We start from the raw sequence: 27,820 nt of genomic DNA on the forward strand, positions 1-27,820 counted from the left end.
TTTTGATTATGTTGTCTTTTGACTTTCGGTGGTTGCCATATGCTTCACTGAAAATAATGTGTGATTGTGCTGATAATTGATAATTAATAATGAGATATCTAATGTATCATATTCTGAATGGTGTGGGAAGGTTTTTTGTTTTTGTTGTTTTGTTTTTGGTTTAAGGTGGTGTACCATTGTCTTTGTTACCATTGTGCATTGCAATTTTATACTTCAAAGTAGAGTTTGGACTATGTAATCAAACAAATGTATCTAACAATAAAAAAAAAACAGCATGGTGCCTTTGGGGCCATTTTCCCCCAGAAAACGTATTAAACATGTTTGTAAAATTGTTTCGTCCATGGTGGTTCTTTCTCAATCTTACAAAGGGCATGGGACGCCAAATAGCCCAATGTCTTAACACTTCAATCTGGTCTTCAACAAGTTAACTAGGCAATTTTCAGATGTGGGAATAGTGCTGAAATTATAAAATTATAGAGTTTCAAACATTCAGAAATGGTCTCATAGGATTTGAAATCAATGATGGCAGCAAATTTTGTGTCTATATCTATAGTAGAACAAGTCACTAACGACTTTCAGTAATCTGTTCTGACCTTAAGTCATGTAGGTTAGTTAATGCTTTGGCAGCGAGACTTTCCCACAGTCCAACATCTAAACATATTTAGTTTACAACCACGTCTGACAATGAAAAGTACGACATCCTCACATTTCAGGAGCATTTTTTTAAATTGTTAGCAGATTCTTGGACTGGACCTCGAAACTTATGTTTCATTCCAGTGCTGATAAAGGTATTTATAAGTCATTAGATCAGTCAAATAATTAACTAAAGAAACAGTCAAAATAGTAAGTCGTTTCAAAAAAACATATGTCTGTCGTGCATTAAATTCAAGTTAATACTGAGCCCCAGATTTTAGTGCTAGCCCGTGTTAGCTTTAGCCTGTAGCTAGAAAAGTAGCATCAACCACGTTTTATAAATCCCACCGCATCTATATCTTATCTTTACAGCAGCATTGTAGTTCTTGTTGCTCCCCTAACACCAAACTGTTGGTGCCAGTCTGGAACCAGTTCTGGACTGGTATGAATCCGAACCAGCCTTGGAACTGGCTCTACCTCCTCTCAAACAGGTAACGTTGTGTTTCTGCCAGAGCGGCTGCACACGGCATTTGGCTTAAAGAACTTCACGTCCCAGAATTCATCGCGGCTGAGGGCGAGTCAAACCGGAAAGGAAGCCTTCAAAATACAACGTAGCATTAAAACAACTGCTTGTTTCACCTATTTGAAATGGACTTTTTGCTGTGAATCATGCGGAATTACTACCAGCACTATTTAAATGTACTATACACATGTGTTTTAACGAAACCTATCATTAAATTACGCTTTTAACTAAAGTTCCTGTTTTATTTTGTGGGAAAACACAACCGGAAGTCAGATCTATTTTTATCCCAGCCGGCAGGAAGAGCCACAGCGATGGAAGTGTCTGAGCAGAGAATACTTAGTGTAATCTAGTGTTTGTTAACGTTATCTGAGATGCTGACAGATCAACACTGTGTGCTTTTGATAATAATTAACTAAGGTCACAGTAATAATTGGCCAGCACGCTAACAGGAAGTATTTGGGTTCGCTGCCAAAACTAACACAACGCCAGTGTAACTAGAGGAGCTCTGCAAACGGTCCGGTTCACTTCAGTCGACGTCAACAGGTTTATGAGGTGAGTTAAATTAGTTAATTAATAATTTCAGGAGCAAGGCAACAGAAAACGGTGCAATATTTACACTTCATGTTGCTGAGACTAGCCAAAGTGCTAGCTGGAACTGGTTGTTGTTGTTGTAGCTTCAAAGCTGTTCATTGACGAGGTTTCTTTAAACACTGTGTTTTTCTAAGCTAACAAACTACTGAGAAGGTTAAAAGCTGTCGAAATACTTTATAAAACTGAATCCATATTGTCAACAAGTTAGTGTAAGTTAGTGTTATTCTGGATAGTTTGAGTCACCTTTAGTTATAAGATCAAAAATCTATATTTTTCAATAAATAAATAAACAAATTATACATTTCACTGAAAACATCACTGAACTGAAGGTGATGTTTTTAAATCGCAAAGGTTTTGTTTGAAATCTAAGCCTGTACAAACATTAAATATTAAAATCATATGGCAGCATCAAAGCTGCTATTTGACATTATTTTATAAAATAAGAAATTAATTGTCAGTGCTGATTTAATTTCTCTTACACTAACCTGCTCATCAAATAATCATTTTATTTGGAGGTCCAACTAGTGATTATTTTCATTACTGATTATTTGTTATTATCATGTCGGTCATTATCTTGATGTTCTGTTATAATTTCATACAGTCCAACTCAACATTTTGTCCTCTTAACAGTCCAAAACCTGAAGGTACTCCATTTACCTCCACTTTTTTATAGTAAATAAAGTATTTAAATCTTCTATATGATGGTAAAGTGGAAATCTCCATGGAGGCACTTAAAATGAGTGACTGCAAGTGGCTTCCTAAATAATTATGTTTAATGATATTTCATACAAAACAAAGTACTTATTGTGAAATAATTAGACTTTGGAAAGATCCAGGCACATGACGTGACAAAATGTGAACTAAATCAATTCATTTGCCTTGATTTTATTTTAAAGTCCACAGTTTGTGCTACTGTCTGTGTTAGCAGGCAAAAGTGTGTCTGAACACTTGTTTGTGACTGATACACTAATGAGATTACACATTCACACACATGCATTGTGTAATTTTAATTTAATTTTAGTGTTAATTGCAAGTAAATGTTGGAAATGTGTTGATACTCCGTGAATAGCCAGTGTTACATGTACACAATAACTACTACTTCTGGCAACAAAGCCCTTTGATTCTCTTCACCACATTGCTGGTTCCCTGTTTTCTCTCCAGACAGAGCAAAGCTATGTCAGCACTCTGTTTGGGGCCGGCATATTGTTGCACTCCCAGGAGAAAGGAGGGAATTTATCCACCTTTTACTTTGGCTCCTTTTTAATAAAAATCAACATTTTCCAATGGCCTCACACAGTGAGGGCAGCCAGGGTCATCTGCTCTGTTTTAATAACACATTATTCAAAACAGAACACTTACATATACAGTATATCATATATGTACTTCAACCACAAAGACAGTTTTGCATAGTCATAGAAGTTCCAGATGAACAGATGATTTGTTAAAAAGGGAAAAATTGCTGATCCTGAAAATAGTCCAAGTCCAAGAACTGGAACTAAAGTCATACTACTGGCTGCTTGGTATGCACTTTTGCTGCTTACTATGCAGTTTATATTTGTCTTTTCCCCTTATTCTTCTTACAGACTGATTACTCTGTGTTTTATTTTTTATGTTATTAATTTATGGATCATTATTATTATTAAGTTCACTAACTCTTTCAGAATTATTCAGATTTTATTACATTGCTTATGTGTCTATATCGAACATTTTGTGCTCCAATAGAGGCTGCTTAATGTGTCCATTTGTGATTAGATGACAAAAGAAAACTAACATTGCTTCCATGTGTCACGTGCTGTTCCAGTCATCGGACAGTCCTGATCTGAAGCTCCATCATCATCTTTTGATCCACTGAACTGACAGCATGGCTAACACAGACACTGTCAGTGTGCGGGTTTTCTCTCTGAACTGCTGGTCAGTTGATGCACTTTATAGAGACTTTTAATGTATTGTTTAATGTCATAGTACATTTTAAATAAATTGTTCTTTTTTTTTTTTTTCAGGGGGATCCATTACCTTACTAAACACTGTCATGAGCGCTTTACCATGATTGGAGAGATGTTGTGTAAGGAAGAGCATGATATTGTCTTATTACAAGAGGTTGGTGGAAGATCATTATACAAAGTTAAAGTTGCTGGAGTCAAGTCAAGTCAAGTCAAGAAGCTTTATTGTCATTCCAACCACATATAGCTGAAGCAGTACATAGTGAAATGAGACAACGTTTCTCCAGAACCATGGTGCTACATAAAACGGCAACAAGACAAACATGGGGCTGAGGACTGCTAAGTTGTCCTAGCAAAACACATAAAGTGCATCCTGTGCAACCTAGTGCAAACAGTGCAAGAACACAAAGAAAAAGTGCAGACAGACGTCAGAAGACAGTGCAAAAACAGAACACAAAACACAAAACAGCAGCGACCAGTAGCGGAAATGAATACAATTTACAACTGAATGGAATAATATTAATTAGGTACGTACACCTGAGATTCTGATTTATGTATCATTTTTTTCAGGTTTGGAGTGAGAAAGACTACCTCTCCTTGAAAAAGAAACTTGCCTGCAGTCATCCTCACTCTCATTATTTCAAAAGGTAATGTCTGTATTCTCATCCAAAGGTTGCTACACAATGGTTTCTCAACTTATTACCTTTGACCGTCTTTCAGTCTGCGATTAAAATTCATGAGTTGTCACATCTTCAAAGGGGTCCCAAAGTACCCCACTGTAGGAAAAATGTACTTGCATGGACTTTGATCCATCTTTAAAATTTAACTGAAGCATAGCCTCTACCTAAAGGATTAACTTTTGGAGCTTAATTCCTTTTTGACCTCTTTACCAGACCACAAGACTGAGATTAATCAAAGGACCCACCTCACAGAAATGTCAAATCTAGTAGATGTATTCTCACATCTTCTGGTGACAGCTTTTTACAAGAGTATGATGACGATCTAATGGAAAATCAGGGGTTTGACTTCATGTTTTTTTAGCAATAACTACATATGTTGTTTACTGTGTTTACTCTGGAGCATACAACTTCTTCTCATGTGTTGTTTTTCCGCTTATTCTGCAGTGGAGTTATAGGAAGTGGGCTGGCCATTTTCTCCAAACATAGAATCCATGATACTTTTATTTATCGCTACTCACTGAATGGTTATCCGTACATGGTAAGTCTGGAAAACACGACAATTGGGTTTTGTATAAATGGAGAGATTCTTTACTTTATATTTGCTAACAAAATGTAATTAAAGTGCTTTAAATGATAAATGGCCCCTTTCACGGTGTTAAAAGTTACTACTGGATTACAGAAACATTTATCCATTTGTGTAATTTTGTTTGTAGTTTTTCTGTGATAACTTTGCAAAAACCTCAACCTCAAGTCATTTTTGCTAATAACTGAGTCCTAAAAATGTAATGTTGCAGTGGAGTATGATTATTTAGATTGGTGGGTGTGTGTTCTGAAACACAACAAAATATGTAGTTGTCATTATTTTTAAGTGTAGTAACTGCATAAATGGACTTCAACCACCGGTTTAGTTTATTCCAAAAACAATGTGATAAAGTCAACAGCAAGTAGAAGCAGTTGTGCAATTTCTCTAGAAATTGCATGTGAGATTGGGGGCGTGAAGCTGCTGCAAACCACAGACACAGATATTCATTTTCCTGAGCTGAATAGGAGTCGAACCTTGGCCTTTGTGATTGCAGGATGATCATGATAACCATCTTGTTCACAACAGAAAACATTTATCTCCAGTTCACTAGTTTTATCGGCCATAAAATACTTGAACATGAGAACATTAGATCATAATGTATGTATGAATATGCAGAATAATCTTATTATTAGCCAATGACTCACACAGATCTCTGGTGAGGTGTCAGAAAGATGAAGGTTGTTGTTAAACCTAAAGCATTAACCTAACACTCAGAAATCCATTTGCAGTTTGATATGTCTCCTTTTTTGTGTGTTTATTGGCTTTTTATGTTTTCCTGACATTTAGACTCATCATGGAGACTGGTTTGGAGGTAAGGCTGTTGGCATGGCCATCTTAAACATTGGCAGCCTGATTGCAAACGTCTATGTCACTCATGTAAGTTTTCATAAATTTTCAGCTCTCTATACGACATTGTATAGAAAACTTGTATGATTATATAAATTTGTATTTAAAAAATCTGATAAATACAGGTTGGGAATGCACTAGGTGATGGTTGAAAGGAAAAACTGTCTTTAGCGGAAGAAATGTCCAGTAGATTCAGGCAGAGATGACGAAACACAGCTACTGCAGAGAGACGCAATGTTGATGATATGCAATGGTGGCAATTAAATGGTGAGAGGAGCTCAGTGGTTCTGCAAGTTAGATCCCCTAGTTGTCTTTAGCAATAAGAAACGCTTCAGTCAGAACTTGCACTCTGCTTGCAGCTCTTTGAATTAACTGGAGGGTTTTTAATAAGTTAATTGCAGTGGTCCAGTGTAGAAGTATTTTAGCAATAGTCATCAGGTGGAAGAAGTCAGTTCTAGTGGTTCCCTTTATATGCAAGGTACTAGAAAAATTTGGGTCAAAAATAACTCAGAGATTTCTCACATCAGTTCTTTTGGCCAAAGCTATACATCCAGAGTAACTATGTGATTAGTGAATATACACTAGAGATAGAAATTAGAGGACAGTTTATGAACACTGGATTTTTCCTTAAATAATCTCATCTTCAGCATATGAAGGAATTTTTTATTGTGGCTGTACCGTGCTACTAGAACAGTGTTTGAAAGATTACAACTAAATTTTATGATAGCATCCCTTTGACCTTCATCTGGACGAACAGAATGTCAGAATATATGTAATTTCTGAAATATTTCTATAATATTTCTACTACTATTTTACTATTATGTTTAAATAAATTCAAGTAGGACGAAGCAGTGACCTTGATATTTGGGAAATTGTAGGTTGTCCTCTAATTTTGATCTGCAGTGTATGTTAACATGAACAAATTGGAATTTATCTGCTAGGTAAGAACAAATTCATACAAATTGCTCTGTCCTTTATTGCCAATGACATGTCCAGTCTATTTAATAAAATGTCACAGTAACGTACAGTAAACTGTTATTGATTAGTGCACTATTGTGGATTGATTTCAGCTGCATGCAGAGTACTGCAGAGAGAAAGATTCTTATCTACCTCACAGAGTGGTTCAGGCCTGGGAGCTGCAGCAGTTTGTTCGGTATGTTGTCTTTGTTATCTGCATGAACAGTGTGAGCCACTATTTGTGTACTCTGGCATATATTTGCTTATGTTTGTCTCGGGTGAAGTCTACCTGTTTCCGTTTGTAGCTGAGTTCAAATGTTTACAGCAGCACTACCTTATCTGACAGTATTTGATCCAGCAAACATTATGTGTTTTTCCGTGCCTACTAGAAACACCTCTGTTGGAGCAGATGTGGTGATTCTAGGTGGTGACCTCAACATGCACCCTCAGGACCTTGGCAGCAGACTACTGAGGTCTTACACTGGACTCAGAGACTCGTATTTAGAAACTGCTCAATTTGATGTGAGTAGTGAAAAGAATGGCAGTGTAAAGATTCATTTATCTGCCAAAATACAGGAATTAAAGAATTAACTTTTCTTGTATTTTCCCCATAATTCTGATTAATAATGATGTTATTTATTTATTTATTATGTTTTGAATTTGCATTTGACCAGCAATTAAATAGAGGTAGCTCTTAAATAAAAAATGAAATTGTGTTTGTATGCATGGTCAGAAAATAAATGCAAATTTATTTATTTAGTTTGCAAGGCTGCATCCAGCAGTGTCATTGTGGTTGCATTTCTCACAAATCGAGCTAGTAAGTAAAGAACTTGTACAATCTAAGTTAAGTGTTTTGTGTTGCAGGGATGTGAGAATGGTATGACTTTAATAGCAGACAACCTTTTTATCAATAAAAAGGATCTTGTCCCATTTGAGAAGGGAATCCGCATTGACTACGTCCTGTTCAAGGTGGGTGAACAGTGGGCTTTGTATCTGCTTCATGTTGACTGGAAGATTTGGTTTTATTGGCTCGTTGAATTCCTAAAGCACATTTCACTTCTGTTTTTTGCAGGGATCTTCAAAAACAAACGTTTACTGTGATTCCATGTCCACCACCAAAGGCTCTGTCCCTGGCCATCCTTTCCCATACTCTGACCACGAGGCTCTGACTGTTGAACTGCGGATGGAGTCACACACTCCTCCTGAAGCTGGAAGACACAAGCAATCAAAAGATCAGGACTCTGCTGCAGGTATTTTATTATCTATACTACCTTGGAGGTTGTCTGCTAAGTGGCTTAATTTTAGTCCAGACTCATTTTTACTTTCTCCAGTAGGACTCTTTTTAAAACCAGTACAGCTACAAAAAAAAAAAAAAACAGTTATCACAAGAGCAAGTCACCATGGACTGTTTTATTAACATCTTTAGATAAGTACCACCAGTCTCTTCTGGCTAATCATACAGAATGTCCATGTCTATTACAGTGCATTGTTACAAGCTATAATTACTTCATGGCTAGAGTCCTGATCAGAACAATGACTTTAATTGAATGAGTATTGTGAATATTTAATATAATGTTGTAAGTAATCATAATCTCATTTGAACAGGCGTGAAGCACAGCCTGCATCCTTTTCTTTTTCGTTGGTACTTCACTGTTCACTGTAATTTGTATTAAACACACCCTTTCTGTCTTTTATATCTTCAGAGAAAGTGGCTGAGTTGGTCAACACTGTGACTGAGGCCCGTACTGAAGTTAAAGTGGGCTTGCACTGCGCTGAGAGGATGCGCTACACAGCGACTCGCACTGGAGTGATGGGATTGGCTCTGCTGTTTTTGGAGTTGGCCATCGCTGCAGTACCCTGGTTGGCGTTGGGAGCTGAACAACCTTTCCCTCGTACCTCCTTCTACCTGCTGGCTGCGCTGTGCTTCGCCATCTTAGTGACAACCTCTCTGCTGTACATTTTTTATACCATGGAGCTTAAATCCCTTCAGGAAGCTGAAGATGAAATGAGGCTTGCCTTAGGAAGTCTGCAAGAGAGGCTCAGGGGCTTTCCTCTAGCTCAAGCTCACAATTGTTCCCCTGAGGCTCAGGAGCCCATTGCCTTTGAACCAGAGGAATAATCTCAGAGCCAACTGGGCCAAAGTGAAATTAATCTTTTGAAGTGAGCTTTAAAATGAATGTTTTTTAGAGGTTATTTCTCCTTTCAGTGGTTTTCACAGAGATTTAGATTTGTACTGCAAAAGGAAGGTTTAACTATAATTGAATATTCTAATATTAGTGCAGGACACAATCAATCTTTAACACTTTTATACTTTTTATATTCTCAAATTTAGCCTTTTTAACTCCTAGATTTCCATCTATGCATTTCGCAAATACACTTCCTATTATGTAGTCTGTGCTACTGCTATGCAGTAAATATGACCGTTTTTAGGTCAAATTGGCATTCCACCCTACAGTCGTTTCACCAGGGCCACTTGTTTCTGTTTTTGATTTCATACTTCTCCTTTGAGATTTAGTGTCCGCCACACAATCATAGTGGTTTTTCTTTTCTTACATACTTAAGAAGTGGTCAACGCTGCAGAGAAGAAAGAGGCTGTAGCTAGGTTTACTGTATGTTTAGTTTAACAAGTCTTTTTTTGCACAACAGTGGGTTGAGAGCTTTCATTAGGATCCTGTTGCACCAGTTTAGTTTATCTTGCACTTGAAAGTATATTTATGTCAGACAATGTACACTCCACTCACTTATAACAGTGGGAATGTACTATATTCTGTAATATGTACTGTTAACTTTGACCTATGTCAGGTCAGTCATATGACTGAATCACTTTTACTAAACATCTTGTACTGTAGAAACTTAACAGATGCTTAGTATGTATTTAATGTGCAGTGCACCCAGTAGAGTAACCAGGTAAATCACTTTCTAGTATGTATGCTTAATACATATTGTAATGTTATGAAAAAAAGTCTTATGAATAAGAGACTAACAGTGACTGATTACTTTTTAATTTGATTAACAGTCACGTCGATGTTGGAAAATAATTTAATTTTAATTAAGGTTCTCAGAATTTCAGATGATGTTCATTCCAGCATGATTATGAAAGCAATAAAGACTTCATATGCACGTTGAGCTGCAGATAATATTCACTGATTCACACGTTCACCACTAGAGAGCAATGTCAGTGCATCTGGCAGGTCAGTGTTGCAAATGAGAAGTTCCTGTCAACAATGAAGCACAAACTGGCTCCTCAAAAGCAATCGCAGAATAAAGGTGACAGAGCATGAGAGAGGAGGCCACAGCCAAATCTGCTGGATCCTCTGTGCCAGCTGGCACCAGTACACCCTCAGGGCAACATCACACATGGGTGTGGTGCATTTTAATTTCCATTTTATGGCAGTGCAGGACAATAAATTCACACAGTAAAAATTTCAGAAACCATTACATTCACTGCTCATAGTGAATGTAATGTCGAAGCTCAGATTCACTTGGAAAATGTCAGTAAAGGTCAGAGTTGGCTCCTAGATCGTGTGAACCAGCTGCACCACCTCGCTACACCTGTACTTAAAGGTACTTCGATACCTGAGGTGCAAGTACCAGCAGAATGCAATGCATACATCATTTTAGCTAAGAACTTAATGTTAATAGCAAAACAACCCTATACTTAAGGATAAAAAGGAGATGCACTTATTATGCAGATGAATGTGTGTGTTACATGATCCACAGGTGGGGTGTTCAGTCCTTTCCTGAGTATTTCTACTTGGAGCTACTTTATGTTTCTGCTCTAATGCACAGGAGCTTGTATTGTTGTTCTAATCTGTACTAATAGCTTTAAAGATTAAATATCTAAACACAACATACGATAGAACAGCTTACCACACAGAGAGTCATCGTTTATTTCTTATTTTTTTAATCTCTTAAAAGGGGCCTGACCACAGATGTGCTACAACTAGTAAACAAGTAGGTCGAGTGGCACCTCCAACATAAAATCGAGAGTTATTTGTTCAGACAAGAAAGGAAACGTGCAAAGTGAGAGTTACCACCTCCCAGGACTTTGGCCTGGCAGGTGTGTTGTGCCTGGATGGGTGCGGTCTGCTGGGGCAGGGCAGGGCAAGGTGCGCCTCCGCGGCTCCACGCCGACACCGACAGTCTGCAGCTGACGGGCTTCCCGTGCGAGCCTCCCTCGGATGTAGCTGGGCCTCCCACACGGGTGAAGGCAAAATGACGAGTGCGGATCCGCTGAAATCCGTCATTTCCATCGGGGACGTGGACGACACCTCGCTGGCCGTGCCCTCCGTGAACCAGTTCCGATCAGGAGAGCAGCGCGTCCGGGAACAGGTGCAGACTGTGAGGAGGACGAAGTCGAGGCAGTTCAGCAGCAGGAGTGGATCAGCTTCCTTATCTCCAACCAGTAAGAGTGTTAATATTCAGGGAGGTGATGATGAGGGGTCGATAATCATGATAAATATATATCTTATAAATATACACAAGAGGAAATACACAGGGTGTTTTATGGAAATAATATAAGTGTAATTAGTTAAGTACGAGTCTGAGGTATGTTCCCTTTAATATTTCCATTTTGTTACTTTTAGATTTCAGGAGGAAATGTGTTTTTTACAGCACTGCATTGATTTGACTGCTACAGTGCCAGGTACTCTGGTTGATATTACATAAATAAATTGGTTAAGGTTGTAATTAATGTATATCTGGATATAGGTGTTTATCCCAGGAAATATTCACTTACACATCAGCAATGAAACAAATAAAATAAACTGAGTTTCATCAGCTACAACACAGTGATGTAACCTTAATGCATCAATACTATAATGTAGGCCACTTTGAAAACGAGTTATTTTGCATAAGTACTTTTACCTTTTGTATTTCAAGTAATTTCTGCTGATACTACAATTATATTTTAACCATCATTTGAATGCAATGGTAGCAGAGCCCATGTTGAAGTATTTCTACACTGAGATTTGATCATTACGTTTAAGAGAACCATATCCATAATTTATATTTCTGCTCAGTTTTCTATGTTGCATCATGTTTTAAAGCTGTTATTCCCTTTTCAACAGCATATAGACCAAAGATCCACAAAGGATCTGTGTGACTGTGATCTGCAGTTTTTTCTTTGTCAAAGACAATAAATCAGCGGCAGTGATCTGACAGATGTAAGGTACATATGATAACAACTGATAATCCACATTCGTCCTCAGGCCCTACGTGTGATTCTGTGTTCGGGGATCCCTTGAAGTCACAGTCGGGCTTAGCTAATGGAAGTGTCTTCTATGGGAATGGCTTCTCAAAAGCTGTAAGTTTCACAGCTCATCTGTTGACTGTATTGAACAACTTTGCACGAAAGACTCATTGTTGTGTGAGGCTGATTTAGGTGTTTAGAATAAACGGTGTTATTTATGTATTCTTTTTACAGAATAATGTTTCGGAGACATCATTTATTAGTCCTGGATGTCAAATTATTGTTAGACCTTTGCCTTTAAGGCATTTTATCTTAAGAAAAAATGCTGCTAGTTGCTAGTTTGTTGATTTGACCAATAACAAAAAGAGGCTCCAAAGCCAGAAGTCCCGTTTCTCCTTTCTTGGAAATACTGATCCAGTCTCCAGAATCTCTCTGTCTCCTTTCACAAGAAATGTTTACCAAGCTGTCGTTTGTTTGCATTGGCTCTGATATCACTCAGTACTTGCTCAGTCACTAGTGAGCCTTCAGGACAGACTATTATCTTTCATTATCAATGCTTGTTTTCTTTGGCTCTGCAGCAAAACGTAGAGAGAAACGCCAACCGGAATATAGTTAATATTTCCATGGGATCCGGTGTGAAGAGGAACGCATCGGCCTCCACCTACCTGCATGAGAGGAGTTACGTTTCTGCCCCCTCCATGGCCGTCGATCAACCCAACAGCAGCCGCAGCGAGCCTGATCTGGCCTGGCAGCGCTCCAGGGCCAGACGCTCTGTTCCACTGCAGAGATTCTCCTCCAACATGGGCAACTACAGGAAAGATATGACCATCAATGAGTATATAACAAAGACCAGATACTACCCTCTGTACACTGGGAACGGCACAAGTCAGAACACATCTAACAATCAGTTCGTATGCAGCCGAATCCACTCATTCAAAACTCCTTCAAAGCCTCCAGTCACTGTGGGTGCATCCAAGAACAAAGTAGATACTAGGTGAGTGGAGACGAGCAAAAAGAAACCGTTTAAAGTGTGTGTGCTTTCCAAGTGAATATACCATTTAGATTGTAATGTGTTTGCTCTAGATCTACTGGAGTTACTGATTTGACTATGAAAGAGGCCGTGGAGTGTCTTTCCAGCGAGGACCAGACGTATCAGAACTGCGGCGCTTCCTTCATACAGCACAACGCTTACATGGATGACAAAGCTAAGGAGGAGGTGATTCATCTTGTTTTCTTATCACACTGTCAGGCTGTTTATGGCTGGCAATGTGATATATTTATTACAGTGGATTAAACACGTACAATACAGACACACAAGATTGTTTTGTATTTGTATTTTTGCGGTGGTTACTGTGGTAACCGTGTGTTTTGTTTAATACCACCAAGCAAACCCGCTTGTCAGAAACACAAAAGAGGAATATCTGTGGTGCTGGTTGACAGTGCAGCAAATCAAAGAAGGTTTAAGTTAAAACAACAGGAAGTGTGTGATTTCCATTGCGAGCGACTTAATATGCAGAACAGAAAACAGGGAGGATGATGTCAGGGAGGAATACATTTCCCCTGTGTCCTTCATGTGTGGGTGTGGCCACTAACAATGAAACCTGCTAAACAATAAGATAATTACAGGAAGAAAACACATTAAAAGGCCCTTACTGGTAAACTAATGGTCCTAAATATGATTAAAAACATGAATTAATTACTTTCACATAACTGTTTTAGTCATTTTATTACCAGTCAGGTGTTGTGGTCTGTTGTTGTGTTCCCCACATGTGCTAACCCCTGAAGCCTTCTTGTGTGGCAGGTGTTAAAACTCAATGGGATCCCGCCCCTGGTGAATCTGCTGCACAGCCCCAGTTCACAAGTCGCGGTGCCAGCTTCAGCCGCCCTCCGTAATCTGTCCTTTAAAAACGACAGTTGCAAGGAGGCGATCCAGCGCTGCAGTGGCATCACAGAGACTGTGGCTGTACTCAAAGACACAAACTCTGTAGAGATAAAGAAACAACTGACAGGTACAAACATGAGGGTACATTTAGCCTGACACTCCTAAACATGTAAACAAGTGAAACAAAGAGACACGTGTGGTTTAGAACATACTTACAAAGCTGCACTGAAAGGTTTCTGAAAAACCACCAGATGCTGTTCTAGTAATGCTACTAAAGTTTTATTCCATCATTATCATTTATTATCATGTTTGCATCTGCACATCACATGCATACAGAAACTGTTATCAGGAGTTTTAATGAGGGGACTGAGGGAATTCTCAGATTTGCCCGTAATAAAGATTTTTTTATTTCCCATTTTCTTTCCAGGCCTCTTGTGGAACTTGTCCTCTGCAGACAACTTGAAGCCAGACTTGCTGCGGAGCGCTCTGCCTGTCTTAGTGGAGCGTGTAATCGTACCTTACGCGAAAGATCCTGATCGGACTAACGATATTAACCCAGACTCCGAGGTCTTCTTTCACACTACCGGATGTCTAAGGTGAGCAAAATACGCTAGATATCATTTCATAGCCTTTGTTCAGCTTTCGTAAGGTTTATGCTCTTATTGTCTGTGTGTTGCTCATCTGTTGGCGCAGTGGAGTTATTCTAACAGCAGCCTATTACTCAATTTAGGTTTTAGAAATATTTTACTCTACAAATATGACGTGTGATAAGCAGGTTAAGACTTGGTTTATTTTGTGAATATGCTGACTTATTATAAGTAGAGTGAATGAGTGATAGGAAAGATGTAAATGTACGATGAGCACTGAAACACCCACCAATCCTGTCAGCTTGTTAGTATTAGTGAGTAATAGTAATAGCGTTGCTACTGATGCGAGTCCATTTGTGTTTTCATCTGTGTGTTTTGTGGTTGGGGCTCAGGAATATATTTAAAAGCACATATTCTTGCCAGTTGCCAGTTTAGTAGTTAAGCTTAGACTAGTGCAATAGAGCAGTACAGTGAACAGTTCCCTCATAATGTTTTATAGGTTTTTGTTGGAGGTGTGACTCAAGGTCATCATTATTTTAGAGTCTGTGGTTGTGATTTTCTATTGTACCAAGTTCCTGAGAACTGTTTCAACATTTATAACTGACATCATTGATATCACTTCTTCTCTGGCTGGGACTCTTGTTTGGCCACAGCGATTCTGGCCCTGGTGAATGTTAATGTGTAACATCGCCATGAGTCAAACCTCACTTACTGGTGATCTTAGCTTGGCAGCTGTTTATCTGTTATCCACTACACCACCATGACTGTCTGACTGTTTTGTTCTGAGAAAGCCGCTGTTGTTTGACTTTTGTCTGTTGTTTAATTCATTTCTCTACAAGATTAGTATTATTTACTTTCAAGGCAGGGTGTAATTGATCTCAGACAAGCTCTAGATTTCGTTTTAAATCACGTCTGGAAGGCGAGACTGCGCTGATTGTACTGTTACTGAGCAAACAGCAAATCACTTTGCTTGAAAAGACCCTTCATTAATTAAAGTGATAGAACTTTTTTATTTTACTCTTTTAATAAAAGTGTATGTATGTGTAACTGTATCTGTTTGGATGTCATTAAAACATTTTCAACAGAAACCTCAGCAGTGCAAAGCAAAACAACAGACAGGCGATGAGAAAAAGCCAGGGTTTGATCGACTCCTTGGTCAGCTACATTGGAGACTGTGTGGAAGTAGAAAAACCCGATCATAAGGTAATGTGTTCTTCTTCAACCTTCATTATTCTTTAACACTCACATGCACGTCACAGCTTCACCAAACCAAAAAACAAAAAGCTGTGTGATTTCTGGAAAAAAAATCACATAAAATGCACACGAGAAATCCTATAAAATCCTGTGATGGAATCCAACTGGCATGAACCAATATTGAGCAAGTTTCACAACAGCAGAAATTATTGAGAAGTCCTATTAAACTGCATTTCATCACACAGATGTTGCCTTTTCTCTATCCACCCTCCCTGCATGTTTGCTCAAGTCATTATTTTGCTCAGTGTATTTCTCAGGAGGCATCTAAACGCACAGGACTCAGAGTCTTGAATGTGTTCTTATGTTATGTGTTGATCGACCTGTTGAAACAGTCTGTAGAAAACAGCGTGTGCATCCTGCACAACCTGACGTTCCAGCTGGAGGCTGAGGCGCCGACTCTGTTCAGCAGGATCACAGCTCTGGCCAAGAATGTCAACAGGAGCAACAGCCAGGGCGAAGCCGGCGCGATCAGCTGCTTCGCTTCACCGGACAAATCAGCAGAACACGAGGTAAGACGAGGAAGGTGTTCACCATAGCTCGGGGGATGCTTTTACGAACTCTTGTCAATTACTTACAAGTATCTGTCAGTTTATCTAGACAGAACCTGTCAGAGTGTCGTGTCAGGGGTTAGAGTGACCATGTGAGACACACTGTGTTTTATAAATCATTCCTTTTTTTTGTTATAGCCTAAATCTCACGGTGTACGTCTGTATTTCTTAAGGAAGAGTTGACTTCATTCACTTGGTATTGACTATTGCTGCAAAGGCTAGTGTGCAGTAAATGTAGGAATTATAATTAGGTAAAAATTAAATATGTATGTATTATTTATATTGCAATGCTTCAGTGTTTGTCTTCATTTGCCAATTTGCACACGTGTGAAACATACGATTCACAGAGAAAGATGAGGAAACTCTGTTCTATTTTCTTGTCCAGTATCAGTTTGACTTCCCAGTTGTTGAAGATCAACATCCTACTGGACCAGGATGGCTTTTCCACTCCAAAACTCTGCAGAGTTACTTGTCTTTGCTCGGCTCCAGCCAGCAAGAGGAAACGTTGGAAGCCTGTTGCGGAGCGATGCAGAACCTCACTGCACATGAAGGCATTGTAAGAAACAAAAACATCTCCTGGATATTCAACCCCAGTTTCAGTTTTCAAGGACAAAGTGATAGTGATAACTCATCTGAGTAAATCTGAAACCATTGAAATGATGTCTTACATGTCAACTGTACTTTTCTATTCAGATAAATCCATACAGTTCGTTTCCTGTGTTTAGGGGCTGATCTGATTTTCTGTCCTCACAGGTCTCCAGTGTAATGAGCCAGACCATTGTGCAGAAACTGAATGGTCTGTCGGTCATCAGCCCCCTTTTGAGGTCTGACAAAGTCAACCTGCAGAAGAACATAGTGGCTTTGTTGGGAAACCTGACTAAGAACCGAAACCTCCACAATGCCATAGGTAAGAAGAACAAAGAAAGTCGCCCTGTTTTTCTTTATAAAATAATTTAGACTTTATATTTTCTCTTTATGTTAAAGAACATTTTTTTTTTACCTCCAAAAAATCTTGTTTCAGAGTAGACTTGCGTGTTTAGGTAATCTAAAGCATCTTAAGTGTCCCTTATCTGAAACAGTCATTGTCATTTCTACGAGTTCTACAAGTTCTATGTTTTCTTTGCATTAAACAGCCTGTGGGTTTTCCTTGTCTTCTTACTGCAGCTCGCAAAGCCCTCCCCGAGCTACTGGAAATCCTCCGCACAGGCACCAAGAAAGGGAATGAATCGGATGACACTCTGGCCATGACCTGTCAGGCCGCCAACTGCCTACTTATGAAGGAACCTGAGATGGGCAAGCGCCTGTTAGACAGCAGTCTGATAGACTCACTCGATGATCTCAGCCGAAACAAGTGAGGCTACATGTGTGCATGGAGGGAATGTGCCTTCATATGATAAGAATAGATAATATCAGCCAACGTGGGATCAGGGTTTGTTTTTGCATCTATGTGAAAACTAATCTACACCAACTGTTTTCACCTCTTTGTTAGATATTTCCCCAAATCAAGCAAAGCTGCAGCCCTGTTGCTCTACAACATGTGGTCAGAGAAAGACTTGCAAAGCTTCCTAAAAAAGGTGAGTAGGCGCTTAATCATGAGTGCCAAGATCTGTCAGGGCTTGGGTGTGTCCTTTCTGTTTCCTACCGCCAATTCAAGGTCCACACCTTTCTCAGGTATTTGTGAGAAACAGAGGGAGAAAGGTTGAAGGATTAGGCAGCGTTCTCAGAATATGCCCACTGAATGTGAATGAGACATTAAAAGTGATTTGGCTGAGGAATCCAGTAGCTCAGGTTTGTGGAAACACTCACAGAACTTTGTTTGCACATGTACAGAAGCACATTGGCAGCGTGTGCTCTAACAACTCCGCGTGAACACACACACACACACACACGCATTTCAGCATAGTTTTATTTGTGTTTGTCACTCTGTCACTTACTGTAAATTTAGTGTAATTACTGAGGTGGGACGCTGATTTATATTTAACTATTTGTCCTGCAGCAAGGGATGAGTAAGGCCGCGTTCATGAATGACATCACCATGGCGGCGCACAAGTCGGTTCAAGTCGTCCATTAGCGCGAAGGCCTCAAGAGAACTCCAAAACTCATTTGCCAAAGCAACTCGCCTGCAAGTTTTCTGCCCGTCTACAGGATATGAACTGAGGCTGAGCAGCATCCTTTCTCCTTTTCCCAAAGAGAAACTGTATGTGTCCACACAACAGCATAGCCCTGTACCTGTACATGCTGTAAGGTTACATTTAAATGTCCTTGGAGCTTCTTTGCTGCAACTTTTTCTTTTCTTTATTTTTTCACTGTGGTGAGATGTGTTAATTTTGCATTCTGAAAACTGGTATAGTGATTTTACTTTAATAAACAACACTAGGACTTCTTCTTCTTCTTTTTTTTTTCTTCATTTTTATTTTAAAACTAAAAAAACGGTAAAAAAAATAAATAAATTTGATTGTTTAAAGTGCCCATAAAGAACAGAACATCTTTTGTGTTTGTGTGAGAGGTTGCGAGGTTGCTATAAGAAGTATGCACTGCCTTAAGAAGTAATGTGTGTTTATATTTTGTAAAGTGTTTATGTTCTTTTTTGATTCATCCATCTTTTTCATATATGTATGTGATTCATTTTTGCAATAAAGGTGACAGAAATCTCCTCTTTGAGCTGCAAACACAACTTATACATGACGATATATCACTGCATCTGGATATTTGACTTCATTATTGGTCAAAAGCTGCAGAAAGGCTTCAGTCAAACCTCACCCGCATGTTGTCACACCCCTCTGAGCTTTGGTTCCAGAGTTTGAAATGCTTCTGGGCAGATTAGCAGTACATCATTCCAATTCTGTTGGATCCACCCTTATGATTTATTTCTGAGGCTTAAGAGCGAGTGATTAGAGCCAGACACTGCAGCTGTTGTTAGGATCTGTGCATTATGTAATGCTTGAACTTTGAACCTCCACAGTTCAAACCACATAAGCCATGAGGGAATTCTGGGGCCGTGGTTGATATTTAGATTTATGAGAGCTCATAATCAATTCATTTTCGGCTGATAGATTTATGTGCCCATACGTCGCCATTTATAGAAGACTTAATGCTGTGGGTATGTCTCCGGGCTCGCTAAACGCCTATATAGTGAGAAAACTGGGGTTTACAGCCAGGATGAAGTGACCCAAGTGGTTTATTTTATAATTAGCTTGAAGCGGAAACTCATCCTAAAGTTACCACGAGTTAAAGAAAGACTTGACTCTTTTTGGTTTGTTAAATAAAGATTTTTATTCCATTGTAGCCACACGATTGTTCACACAAGAGTCAGTGAATCAGTGTCAGTTTAGCTTGTAAGTGACTCATTCAGTGGTTGGACAAAGACTAAATTGAAAATCCCGTCGTAGTTAAAGCCATGAGAACAGGTATCACACTTCAGTCAAATCCCTGTTAAATCAATATAAGCTGCAATCACAAACTGTCTCTCTACTACACTTGATTTCACAGATACCATTTCTGTCATTTTGTATTTAAAATCACAGACTCTGTCTCAGACTCTGTGATTTTATTCATGTCAGATGAACCAGTTCTCCTCCGGTCGATGACAGATGTTACTTCCTCAGGCCACGCTTGCTCCTGCTACCTTTTGAACTGAGAATAAAGTGAAAGTCAGCAGAAATTCTAAACTATATGAACTTCCTAACCTGTAATGCATATTTAACATTGTATATATTATATATATATTATCTGTTTTCTACCCAAATAATCATCTTATGACGCCTTCCAGGGATCTTCACTTCCAGATTGGGAACCACTTCTCTACAAAACGCTGCCGCCCTCAAACACTGAAGCCACTGAAAGCTTTTCACAGCTGTCTGTTGTTGGAAGGGGATTTGCCAGGCTATAGTTGACAGCTATCTTTATCTTCTGTTGCTACCGAGGTATCTGACACCTGCAGTTTACACTATGAATTAAAACAAAAGCAAAATAGCAAAAGTTCAACTGTGATAAATGATCTTTTTAGAAAAATAGTGGTTGTCTAAAATGCCGCATTTCAAAGTGTCACTCATTGGAAATGATCTATCACTAGTACGATATCTCTGGTTTGCAAATGTAAAACCATATTTTGCAGGAAAACTTACAGCTTTGTTTAGCCTGAGTGAGAGAAAGGATTCACAACAGTTGCATGGCAGCGGGGGCCGGTCACTGTTTTATTGTGAGCTACAGTACGTACGCAGATGACACCGTGCAGCAGATCTCTCAGCTGCTCTATTACAGCCGAGTTCTCCTTAGAGACTGAAAGCATATCCAGCGTGTCGTACAGACAGATCAGCCTGACCTTTGTCAGAGCACCCTGTACACCTTTTTGTTTTTCCAGTGCTGTTTAGTTCAGGAAACTGACATCCTGCTGGCACAACCAGCTCTGTTACTGACACTGAGGTGTAAGATAAACCCGGGGGGGGGGGGGGTTGTAATGGAAAACGGTGGAAACATAATGACATCACTGAGTCAATATCCGGCCATATTTATGACTGTAAATAGGGAGTTACTGAGCACTGCTTATTCGACGGCGGCTTCCTGCCTTACATACATCTGTTTTATTTTGAGTTTGTGTGTCTTCCTGCTGAAAAAGCTGCTTTGTTGTGTAAAATATTATATAACCAGTAACACAGATGAGCATTTAATGTCAGAAATGCAGTGTGATGTTGCAGCTTCCAACATACTTACATCTTCTGATGGTCGCTGACTCGGTTCCTCAGCACAGTGATCTGTAAAGATGTTTGAAGTGTTAAGGTGTCGATGGGGCTGAGCGTGTCTGAATTTCCCATAGTAATCTGATTTGTTTTTATAGGGTCTACTGGTTTCACCCAGTTCACTTACTTTTTAAGTGCTGTCTTTTGACAGGTTGTCACTATACGAATGTAAGTAAAGAACTTCTCTTTGGATGCACAGTTACTCACTTTATTTTGGCCTCCTTCCTAGAATCTGTCCATGTAAATGATAGTTTGCTGACATACTGTGTGATTGTCAGTAATGTGTCATCTCACCTCGTACTTCTGCTTCGTGTGCTTATACTGAAGTTCAAATTTCTCTGCCTCCAGCTGGCGCATCAAGTCCCAAAGCTCTTTAGCTTTTTCCCTGTAGACAGAAAAATGAAAGTGTTGTATTTCATGTGCAAAAGTGGAAAATACTTGTGCTGAACTGAGAGATAAATGACCTGTGTGTCTCTCACTTGAGTTTGTCTTCTCTCAGGTGGTCAATGTTTAACTCCTTGCGTCGATCATTTAGGATCTTCCTTTTCTTTTCTCTTTCTGTTTGCCTTTTTGTCCCGGTCTGTGTCTGCTGAACAGGGAAAGGACACATGTGGCAGCATGTTGTGCACTGCGTCGGATGTCTCTGGGACATTTTAATGATTATCACAATCATTACCTTGTATCCAGTGAAACTCAAGTTGGACAGGATCATCTTCTTCCGCGCGTCGTCTTCTGCTTTCTTTTTGGCCTCCTCTTCTTCTTTTCTTGCTTTCTCTTCCTGAAGAAATAAAAATAGTATTTTGTTGAGAGACATCAAGTCTTGTGACCATTAACTCTTGTTATCAATAACTTTACTTACAGCTAGTCTGTTCTGCCGCTCTCGTTCCCTCTCTGCTCGGATTTTCATCTGTTCTGCTCTCTCTGACCTGCGTTTCTCCTTTTGTAGGAAAGGAAGCAAATGTTACAAAACTAATCCTATAAACATAAAATGTGACTTAAAGGTAATGCTTGATGACAGATTTGGCTTAAATTGGAGACACATCAGACTTTGCAGCTAAAAAGGGAGCGACGGTATGAACACACAATGCGATCTGTGAGGCTGAGAAGCTCTTCTTCCTCCTTTTTACGCTTCTCAAAGTGAGCTTCGATCAGCGTCTGGAGCTCAGTCAGATCCTTTTCCATTCGTTTTCTGTGAATATCCTGAAATTATAATAAGAAACTGAAATGTGAGCTGGAGAGTTCAGAGGCACAAAGAGCAGATGGCAGGTGGAACGTTTGTCAGTCCAGAGATGAACTCACATCAAAATCCACTTTTTCTCCTTCTGGGATCTTGGGAGGCGCCAATCCGGGCACAAAACCTGGCCTGACAGAGAAGTGAAATGAAGTGAATCCTTTGAGTTCAGCTCGTCTCCCACAGAGGAGAGTTTAAGTTATGGAAACATTTTAGAACTGCTCTTACTTTGTCTTGGGCTTTGCCTCTTCTGCATGTCCGTAACAAGAAAAAGCAAAATAAAATCGGGAGATTATGAGACAACTGAGAGTAACACTTTCCCTCTGTCACACAAGCTGTAAGAAACAACCTGAACATACCTCCTTCATTTTCTTCTTCAGCATCTGTTCAAAGATGAGGTGATCAGTGTAAAGGCAGCATCAATAGAACGAGTGACATGGCAACATGTGGAGAACTCGTAAAAGTCTTGACTTAAGGTAAAAGTGGGTTTTACACTAAGATCTTTCTAATGGAGACTGTGCTGTAAAAATCAGCCTCAGAGGTAATTTGAGCAAAGCAGCTTCTTGCAACTCACAGTTTTCACGGCACCATCTATACCTGTCGTCCACTAATTTTTTCCAACAGTGTGTTAAAGACAAAGCCGTGTCTATTTATAGCTGGCATGCAAACATATTAGCACATGCAGTACTACCTTCCTCCTCCTCCTCCTCCTCCTCCTCCTCCACCTCCTCCTCCTCCTCTACTACCTCTTCCTCCTCCTCCTCTTCTGTGCAAAGCAAACATGTAGCTTTAGCAAGCAAACAATATGATCCACATTATTTTTGCCATCTACATGTATTTTTGACAGTGTCTTGAAAAGCGAAGAAAAAGTTTGAGTTGTGTGACATTTTCTCATAGTCCGACTTGTTATTTTGAGATGTTATTTTCTCCCTGCTGTTACATTTATTTTAAACGTTTTAGCTTCTTCTGAAAAAAACTTGGACCTCACTGAAGCAGGGAAGTGATTTTTTTTTTGTTGTATTTAATATTTACACTACCTGCAAAGTACTTTTAGTGCTGTACTTTTTGTTCTCAACATTGCTTTGTTCGCTGGGAAAAGGTGACACTAAGCCTTTAGTGCCTTTGGCCACAGACAGAAACTCAACCTTTTTCCACTGCAAACACCTGAAAAGCCAATCTGCATTTAGGAGACCTCTAAAAGGCAGAAAAATGAAAGTGAGCATTGTGCGTCCACCACTATCTCCCCTACGGTCCTCTATGGAGAACATTAGCTGACCTACATTGCTCTCCAACAGCAACCCTACTCCACACAGAGAAAGACAGGTGCTGCTTAGTTTCAGGGACAGTGGGGCTGTATAGTGGCTCACATGATAGAGCCTCACAAAGGAGACAGAAATAGAGGTACAGCCCTTTAGCTTTGTGATGCTGACCCATTGCACTATTTGAAATGAAAGGACACATCCACTGGGATATTTATTCAGAGTGAATTGTCTCCAGAGAGGACTGACTGAGCGGCCAAAGGTCAATCTGGCAGAAAAGCCGAAGGACGGCAGTTGCCTCTGCACTTGCACCAACATGCCAAAAATACAGTTTGCTGTGCGGTGAAGCCAGCAGCTTAGCAGATGCAGTGTGTTAAGTTACTGAGGATGTTTAAATGCAAGTCTCAAGTGTGTAAAGCAGGTAACAACATGGCAGAAAAAATACAACCAGCCTCTTAAAGTTGATGCATCTAGAAGCAGGTTTGCATAGTTTTTATGAATACAGTTGTGTGTAGTGATGTGCATGCCAACAATATGCTGCTCTTCTTCACACCGCACACACTTAGAGAAGTAAAGAGTCGAGCTCAGCTATGGCAGTGTACTTCACAGCTGCATTAAGCAGGGGTGTAAATGCATTTGACATATAATCATGCAGCACAATGATCAACATCATGCATCTGTTTGTTTTTTGGAGAAAGCTTGTCCCAATTTATAGCCTGCACTGATTTAAACCTATAGCACCTAATCGACGCTGTGCAAACTCATACCACCTGTGAGTGCATGGGTTCAGTGAAAAGATAAAGTGACTTACGTTGTTCCCTGAGAAAAAAAAAATGAAAAAGAAAGACACAAAAAATAATGTTACAGTTCATTCAGTGTGTGGCAGCATCACTGTGTTATCAGTCTCCACTTCACACACGACGATGCCTTTACTCACTCATGTGTGGTGTCTTCTGTGTCTGACATGTTTAGGATGCAGCACCTGGCCAAGAAAGAACAATTCACTATAACAGCAACAGTGTGAGATTATTATTAATGCATTTTACTTTAAAGACATGTCTGACAATATAAACTGAAACCTTAATTTTCTGTTTAAAACACTGAAGAGAAAGACAGACTCACCCGGTTAGTGCTATGTGTGCTTCAGATGTGGCTCAGTGGGGAATTGTATCTTGTGCCCTTCTCTGTGGCCCATAAGCTTTTAAAGCCAGTAGTGGATCACATGGCGGAAAGCTGCCCATGTGCACAATGGGTGGGCACATACCTGCAAACAGTTGGCAGCTGGCATTAACTTGAATGGGAAAACACGCATTCTCCTCTGACTAGACTGAACGGCAGAGGATTACTGCTATCAGTGTCTCAGGTCTGACATATATGGGAAATGCAAGATATAATCCTCTTCCTGTTTGGACACAAATACGCACAAAGACACAGCTTAAGCTCCTCTGGTTTCCAAAAATGGACAGATGTTAGTTACTAGAAGTTTACACTTTACAGCATTATTTAACAAGTGAAGTTTACTCTTTAAACTGGACGTGTTGTGCAATTAAAAAAAAAAGTTCCCACAACAGGTTTCCAACCGAAAGGGCAGAATAAGAAATCTCCCTCCCTTCACCGGCTCCATCTCCAGTACCTCGCCTTTAATCTTGAATCTTGCAACCACACTTGCAACGACTTGTTCTCAACAACCAACACCTTTGTGACTCTGCCAAGTACTTTGATACTCCCAGTGTTTGCAGTGAATACTATATCTGACCCCACATTTGGGATTGTGACTCACCAGTTGTCTCTCATGAGCCAAAGCACAAATGTGAGTCCCCCTGCACACATCCCAGCTCTGACTTGGGGTCCTAGAGGAGCTGGTGGTGTTTCTGTGGCAGGTCCACATCAGTCAAGTCAAGATAAGTCTCAAACAATCCTACAGGCCATTATCATTATCTTTATTATCTAATATTTTACAAAATCAATTGATTATTTCCATTTTCAAACTACATCTTTAGGAAATTAAGTCCTCAGACATATGTTGGTGGTCTTGATTTTGTTGATTAGTTTTGACCCGGTACTGTTGCTTCTAGAAACTGCTGTAGAATCTGCCACACTGCCGACTCCTTTGCCAAGACGTATTTTAAAAACAAAGGCCCAGGAATTTTGTACATGTGTATGTATGTGTGTATAACTTGTTTGTTCAATGCAGATGTAATTCTCTAAGTAGCACAATTATGTAACAGTGTACCTGCAGGCAGTGCGTGCACTGTGTCACATGTCTAGAATCAGGAGCACAAAACAAGCAAATGCTTATAAAGTATAAGTCTGACTCAAGTCTGTAGCTCAGATTTTAAGATTTATGGTTTGACATCTGCCTTTGACGTTTACATGAAGAGTTGAGCAACTCCAGATAATAGTTGATGCAATAAAGAGGTTTTGCACATTAAAAAATAAATTATTAGCATGTCAACACTGTTCTGAGGATCAGAAAACACTGTGTATACACCTTCAATTACATCAACATACAGTTGATGCCTCTGGGAGGATTTTTCCCTCAAGTGTTGAAAGTGGCATGTTAGTTTACTGCGGGAAGCCTGTGGTGTTGAGGAAGGAGGACAAAGCCTGATTTATTTATGTAGAAGTGAAGCAATCAGTTGAATCAGCGAGTTCACAGAGGATTTACATTTAGGTTTACATGGAGTCATTTGACAGACACACTTATCCAAAATGACGCATGACGTATACTCACAATGTAGCTTCATGAAACAATTCAAATAGATTTTTTCGTGCTGAATTTGAGCTTGTGTCACTTTACCTTTGTCTATTGAGTGGGATGCAGGCTGTAATGCAGCGTCAGGAAGTCTGCCAATCACAGCAGTAAGTTCCAAGTACTTTTCTTTGATTGATAACCCTTTTGTCTCCTCACTGCATTGTTGCAAACTCCACCCGTCTGGCATGTGACTCAACTTAAACAAACACCAGGGAGCACTTGCACCTCCTAATACTGTTGATCTCTGACTGGCCACCTGTCCTGACATACATCATTTTAGGATGCATCATTAATTCTAATACTAATACTAAACTTTTCTATAAGGATTCTATTTATTTAAATGTAAAAGAAAATACTCTGGTGCATGTTTTCTTGTCCAGTCTCCTGGTGGAGACACAGAAACATTTCTAATTATTATCTTAGTGAACTGACTGTGAGCCGATGCTTCCACCTTGTGGCATAAATAAAAACAACGGACTCACCACAGTGTTACTGTAATTTCACTTTTAATGTAACTGTAATGTGTTCAGACACTATAGATTATGGCTAAGACAACAATCAACTACTGATTATTAAGCTACTAAACAGACTTGATATTTGATTAATTATAAATTATTATTTAATTGATATTATTTTGTTGTAGTTTTTCTTTTATTAATATGAAACAATGTGTTTGTTTTCTGGAAAACTGTGATGGCAACAATTTGAGAAATGATCAACAATTCAATTAATAAAAGTATCATCAGATAAATAGGGAGTGGAAATGGTTTAAAACAGCAGTCATATATAGATAAAACACAGTTTATGAGACTAATTCATTGTAATATAAACATTTCATCAATGTCTTTGACAGTGATGGAGCAGCAGCTGTCTCCCTGCTACACTGTCACATGGTCTCTTCTACTTGTAGCAGCGCAGATCAAACGCACCCGTCGCAGAGAGGCGGGTTATTTAAGCTGCTCTGAGTCGTGACGGAGCAAACGTGCAAACATCCAGTCGGATTACGGAAACGGTAAATGCAGCATATGACAGACTCGGATTTCCTGTCCCGCTGTTCAGACCTTTTGTCACAGGATGATCCCCGACCGAGACGCCAGGTATGAGCTCCACTCCTCCAGGCTCCAGGTAGGATGGATGCTGAGTGGACTGACCTGGAGCTTGAGGCCTTGTGCAGGAGCACTTTACACTTTCTGGTTGTTTTTGTCGTGTCTCTAACTTCTTTAATACAAACTCAGGTTAGATTTTCTCATTTCATTTGTTTCTGGTCTTTTGCATTTCTGTGTAAACTGGCTCTTCGCAGCAGAGACTGGTCCAGTCGACCAAAGGACATAGACCATGTCAAATCTAATAAAATGACATCGGAATAATGAGAGTGAATGAATGCAAAGTGTTACTTTTTATTATTGAAAATATTTGAAAAAAAAAAAAAACAGCATTTTCTTTAATTTATCTCATTGATGATGAAGCAAAACACAGAAAATGTAGATTTAAGCTAAAAACATATGAAAAACCAGAAAATATTTTTCACTCCTTGAAGAGTTGGTGTTGTTGTTTTGTACTTTATTCAACTCGGTGAACTGTAAGTGGTGGGATTCGGCATAAATTGTAAAGCCAGTTGTTGTGT

The 27,820-nt window shown here is 39.4% G+C and overlaps 3 protein-coding genes across 4 annotated transcripts; 2 read left to right on the forward strand and 1 right to left on the reverse strand.

Annotated features, from left to right (window-relative positions):
• Positions 1-1,455: 1,455 nt before the first annotated feature.
• smpd2b (sphingomyelin phosphodiesterase 2b) lies at positions 1,456-9,873 on the forward strand. The gene is made up of 11 exons (XM_026348505.1): positions 1,456-1,708; positions 3,549-3,658; positions 3,748-3,844; positions 4,258-4,334; positions 4,812-4,905; positions 5,737-5,826; positions 6,867-6,949; positions 7,143-7,275; positions 7,618-7,722; positions 7,826-8,003; positions 8,457-9,873. The coding sequence occupies exons 2-11, from the start codon at positions 3,609-3,611 to the stop codon at positions 8,870-8,872; spliced, it is 1,323 nt and encodes a 440-aa protein (XP_026204290.1). The 5' UTR covers positions 1,456-1,708; positions 3,549-3,608; the 3' UTR covers positions 8,873-9,873.
• A 937-nt stretch (positions 9,874-10,810) lies between these two features.
• Positions 10,811-18,868, forward strand: LOC113154356 (plakophilin-1-like). Its single transcript, XM_026348504.1, has 13 exons — positions 10,811-11,158; positions 11,964-12,058; positions 12,523-12,938; positions 13,028-13,160; positions 13,746-13,953; positions 14,254-14,422; positions 15,499-15,616; positions 16,000-16,176; positions 16,601-16,771; positions 16,969-17,122; positions 17,380-17,566; positions 17,705-17,789; positions 18,212-18,868. The coding sequence occupies exons 1-13, from the start codon at positions 10,969-10,971 to the stop codon at positions 18,284-18,286; spliced, it is 2,178 nt and encodes a 725-aa protein (XP_026204289.1). The 5' UTR covers positions 10,811-10,968; the 3' UTR covers positions 18,287-18,868.
• A 610-nt stretch (positions 18,869-19,478) lies between these two features.
• Positions 19,479-25,003, reverse strand: tnnt2b (troponin T type 2b (cardiac)). Of its 2 annotated transcripts, none has more exons than XM_026350101.1 (13): positions 24,564-25,003; positions 24,379-24,423; positions 24,253-24,260; positions 22,542-22,565; positions 22,411-22,432; positions 22,251-22,314; positions 22,035-22,151; positions 21,811-21,888; positions 21,628-21,729; positions 21,431-21,537; positions 21,246-21,336; positions 20,926-20,966; positions 19,479-19,848 (listed from the first exon to the last, which is right to left on the reverse strand). In XM_026350101.1, exons 2-13 carry the CDS (start codon positions 24,405-24,407, stop codon positions 19,809-19,811), a joined length of 723 nt encoding a protein of 240 aa, XP_026205886.1. In that variant the 5' UTR covers positions 24,408-24,423; positions 24,564-25,003; the 3' UTR covers positions 19,479-19,808. The 2 variants fall into 2 exon arrangements, with proteins under 2 accessions (XP_026205886.1, XP_026205885.1); XM_026350100.1 differs by having other exon boundaries at positions 21,431-21,540.
• Positions 25,004-27,820: the final 2,817 nt, after the last annotated feature.

Source organism: Anabas testudineus, chromosome 5, assembly GCF_900324465.2.
Source record: "Anabas testudineus chromosome 5, fAnaTes1.2, whole genome shotgun sequence".
NCBI lineage: Eukaryota > Metazoa > Chordata > Actinopteri > Anabantiformes > Anabantidae > Anabas > Anabas testudineus.

Excerpts from the sequence above, each read along its gene's own strand:
- smpd2b (XM_026348505.1), top strand. The coding sequence starts at position 3,609 with ATGGCTAACACAGACACTGTCAGTGTGCGGGTTTTCTCTCTGAACTGC. Across the intron at positions 4,906-5,736 it reads TGAATGGTTATCCGTACATG|ACTCATCATGGAGACTGGTT; the intron begins GTAAGTCTGGAA and ends CCTGACATTTAG. Across the intron at positions 7,276-7,617 it reads TAGAAACTGCTCAATTTGAT|GGATGTGAGAATGGTATGAC; the intron begins GTGAGTAGTGAA and ends TTTGTGTTGCAG.
- LOC113154356 (XM_026348504.1), top strand. The coding sequence starts at position 10,969 with ATGACGAGTGCGGATCCGCTGAAATCCGTCATTTCCATCGGGGACGTG. Across the intron at positions 11,159-11,963 it reads AGCTTCCTTATCTCCAACCA|GCCCTACGTGTGATTCTGTG; the intron begins GTAAGAGTGTTA and ends ATTCGTCCTCAG. Across the intron at positions 16,772-16,968 it reads TCACTGCACATGAAGGCATT|GTCTCCAGTGTAATGAGCCA; the intron begins GTAAGAAACAAA and ends CTGTCCTCACAG.
- tnnt2b (XM_026350100.1), bottom strand. The coding sequence starts at position 24,407 with ATGTCAGACACAGAAGACACCACACATGA. Across the intron at positions 21,337-21,430 it reads CTGAGAGAAGACAAACTCAA|GGAAAAAGCTAAAGAGCTTT; the intron begins GTGAGAGACACA and ends TTCTGTCTACAG. Across the intron at positions 19,849-20,925 it reads GTCAGCGACCATCAGAAGAT|TTCAAAAGGTAGCAGGAGCA; the intron begins GTAAGTATGTTG and ends CTTTATTCTCAG.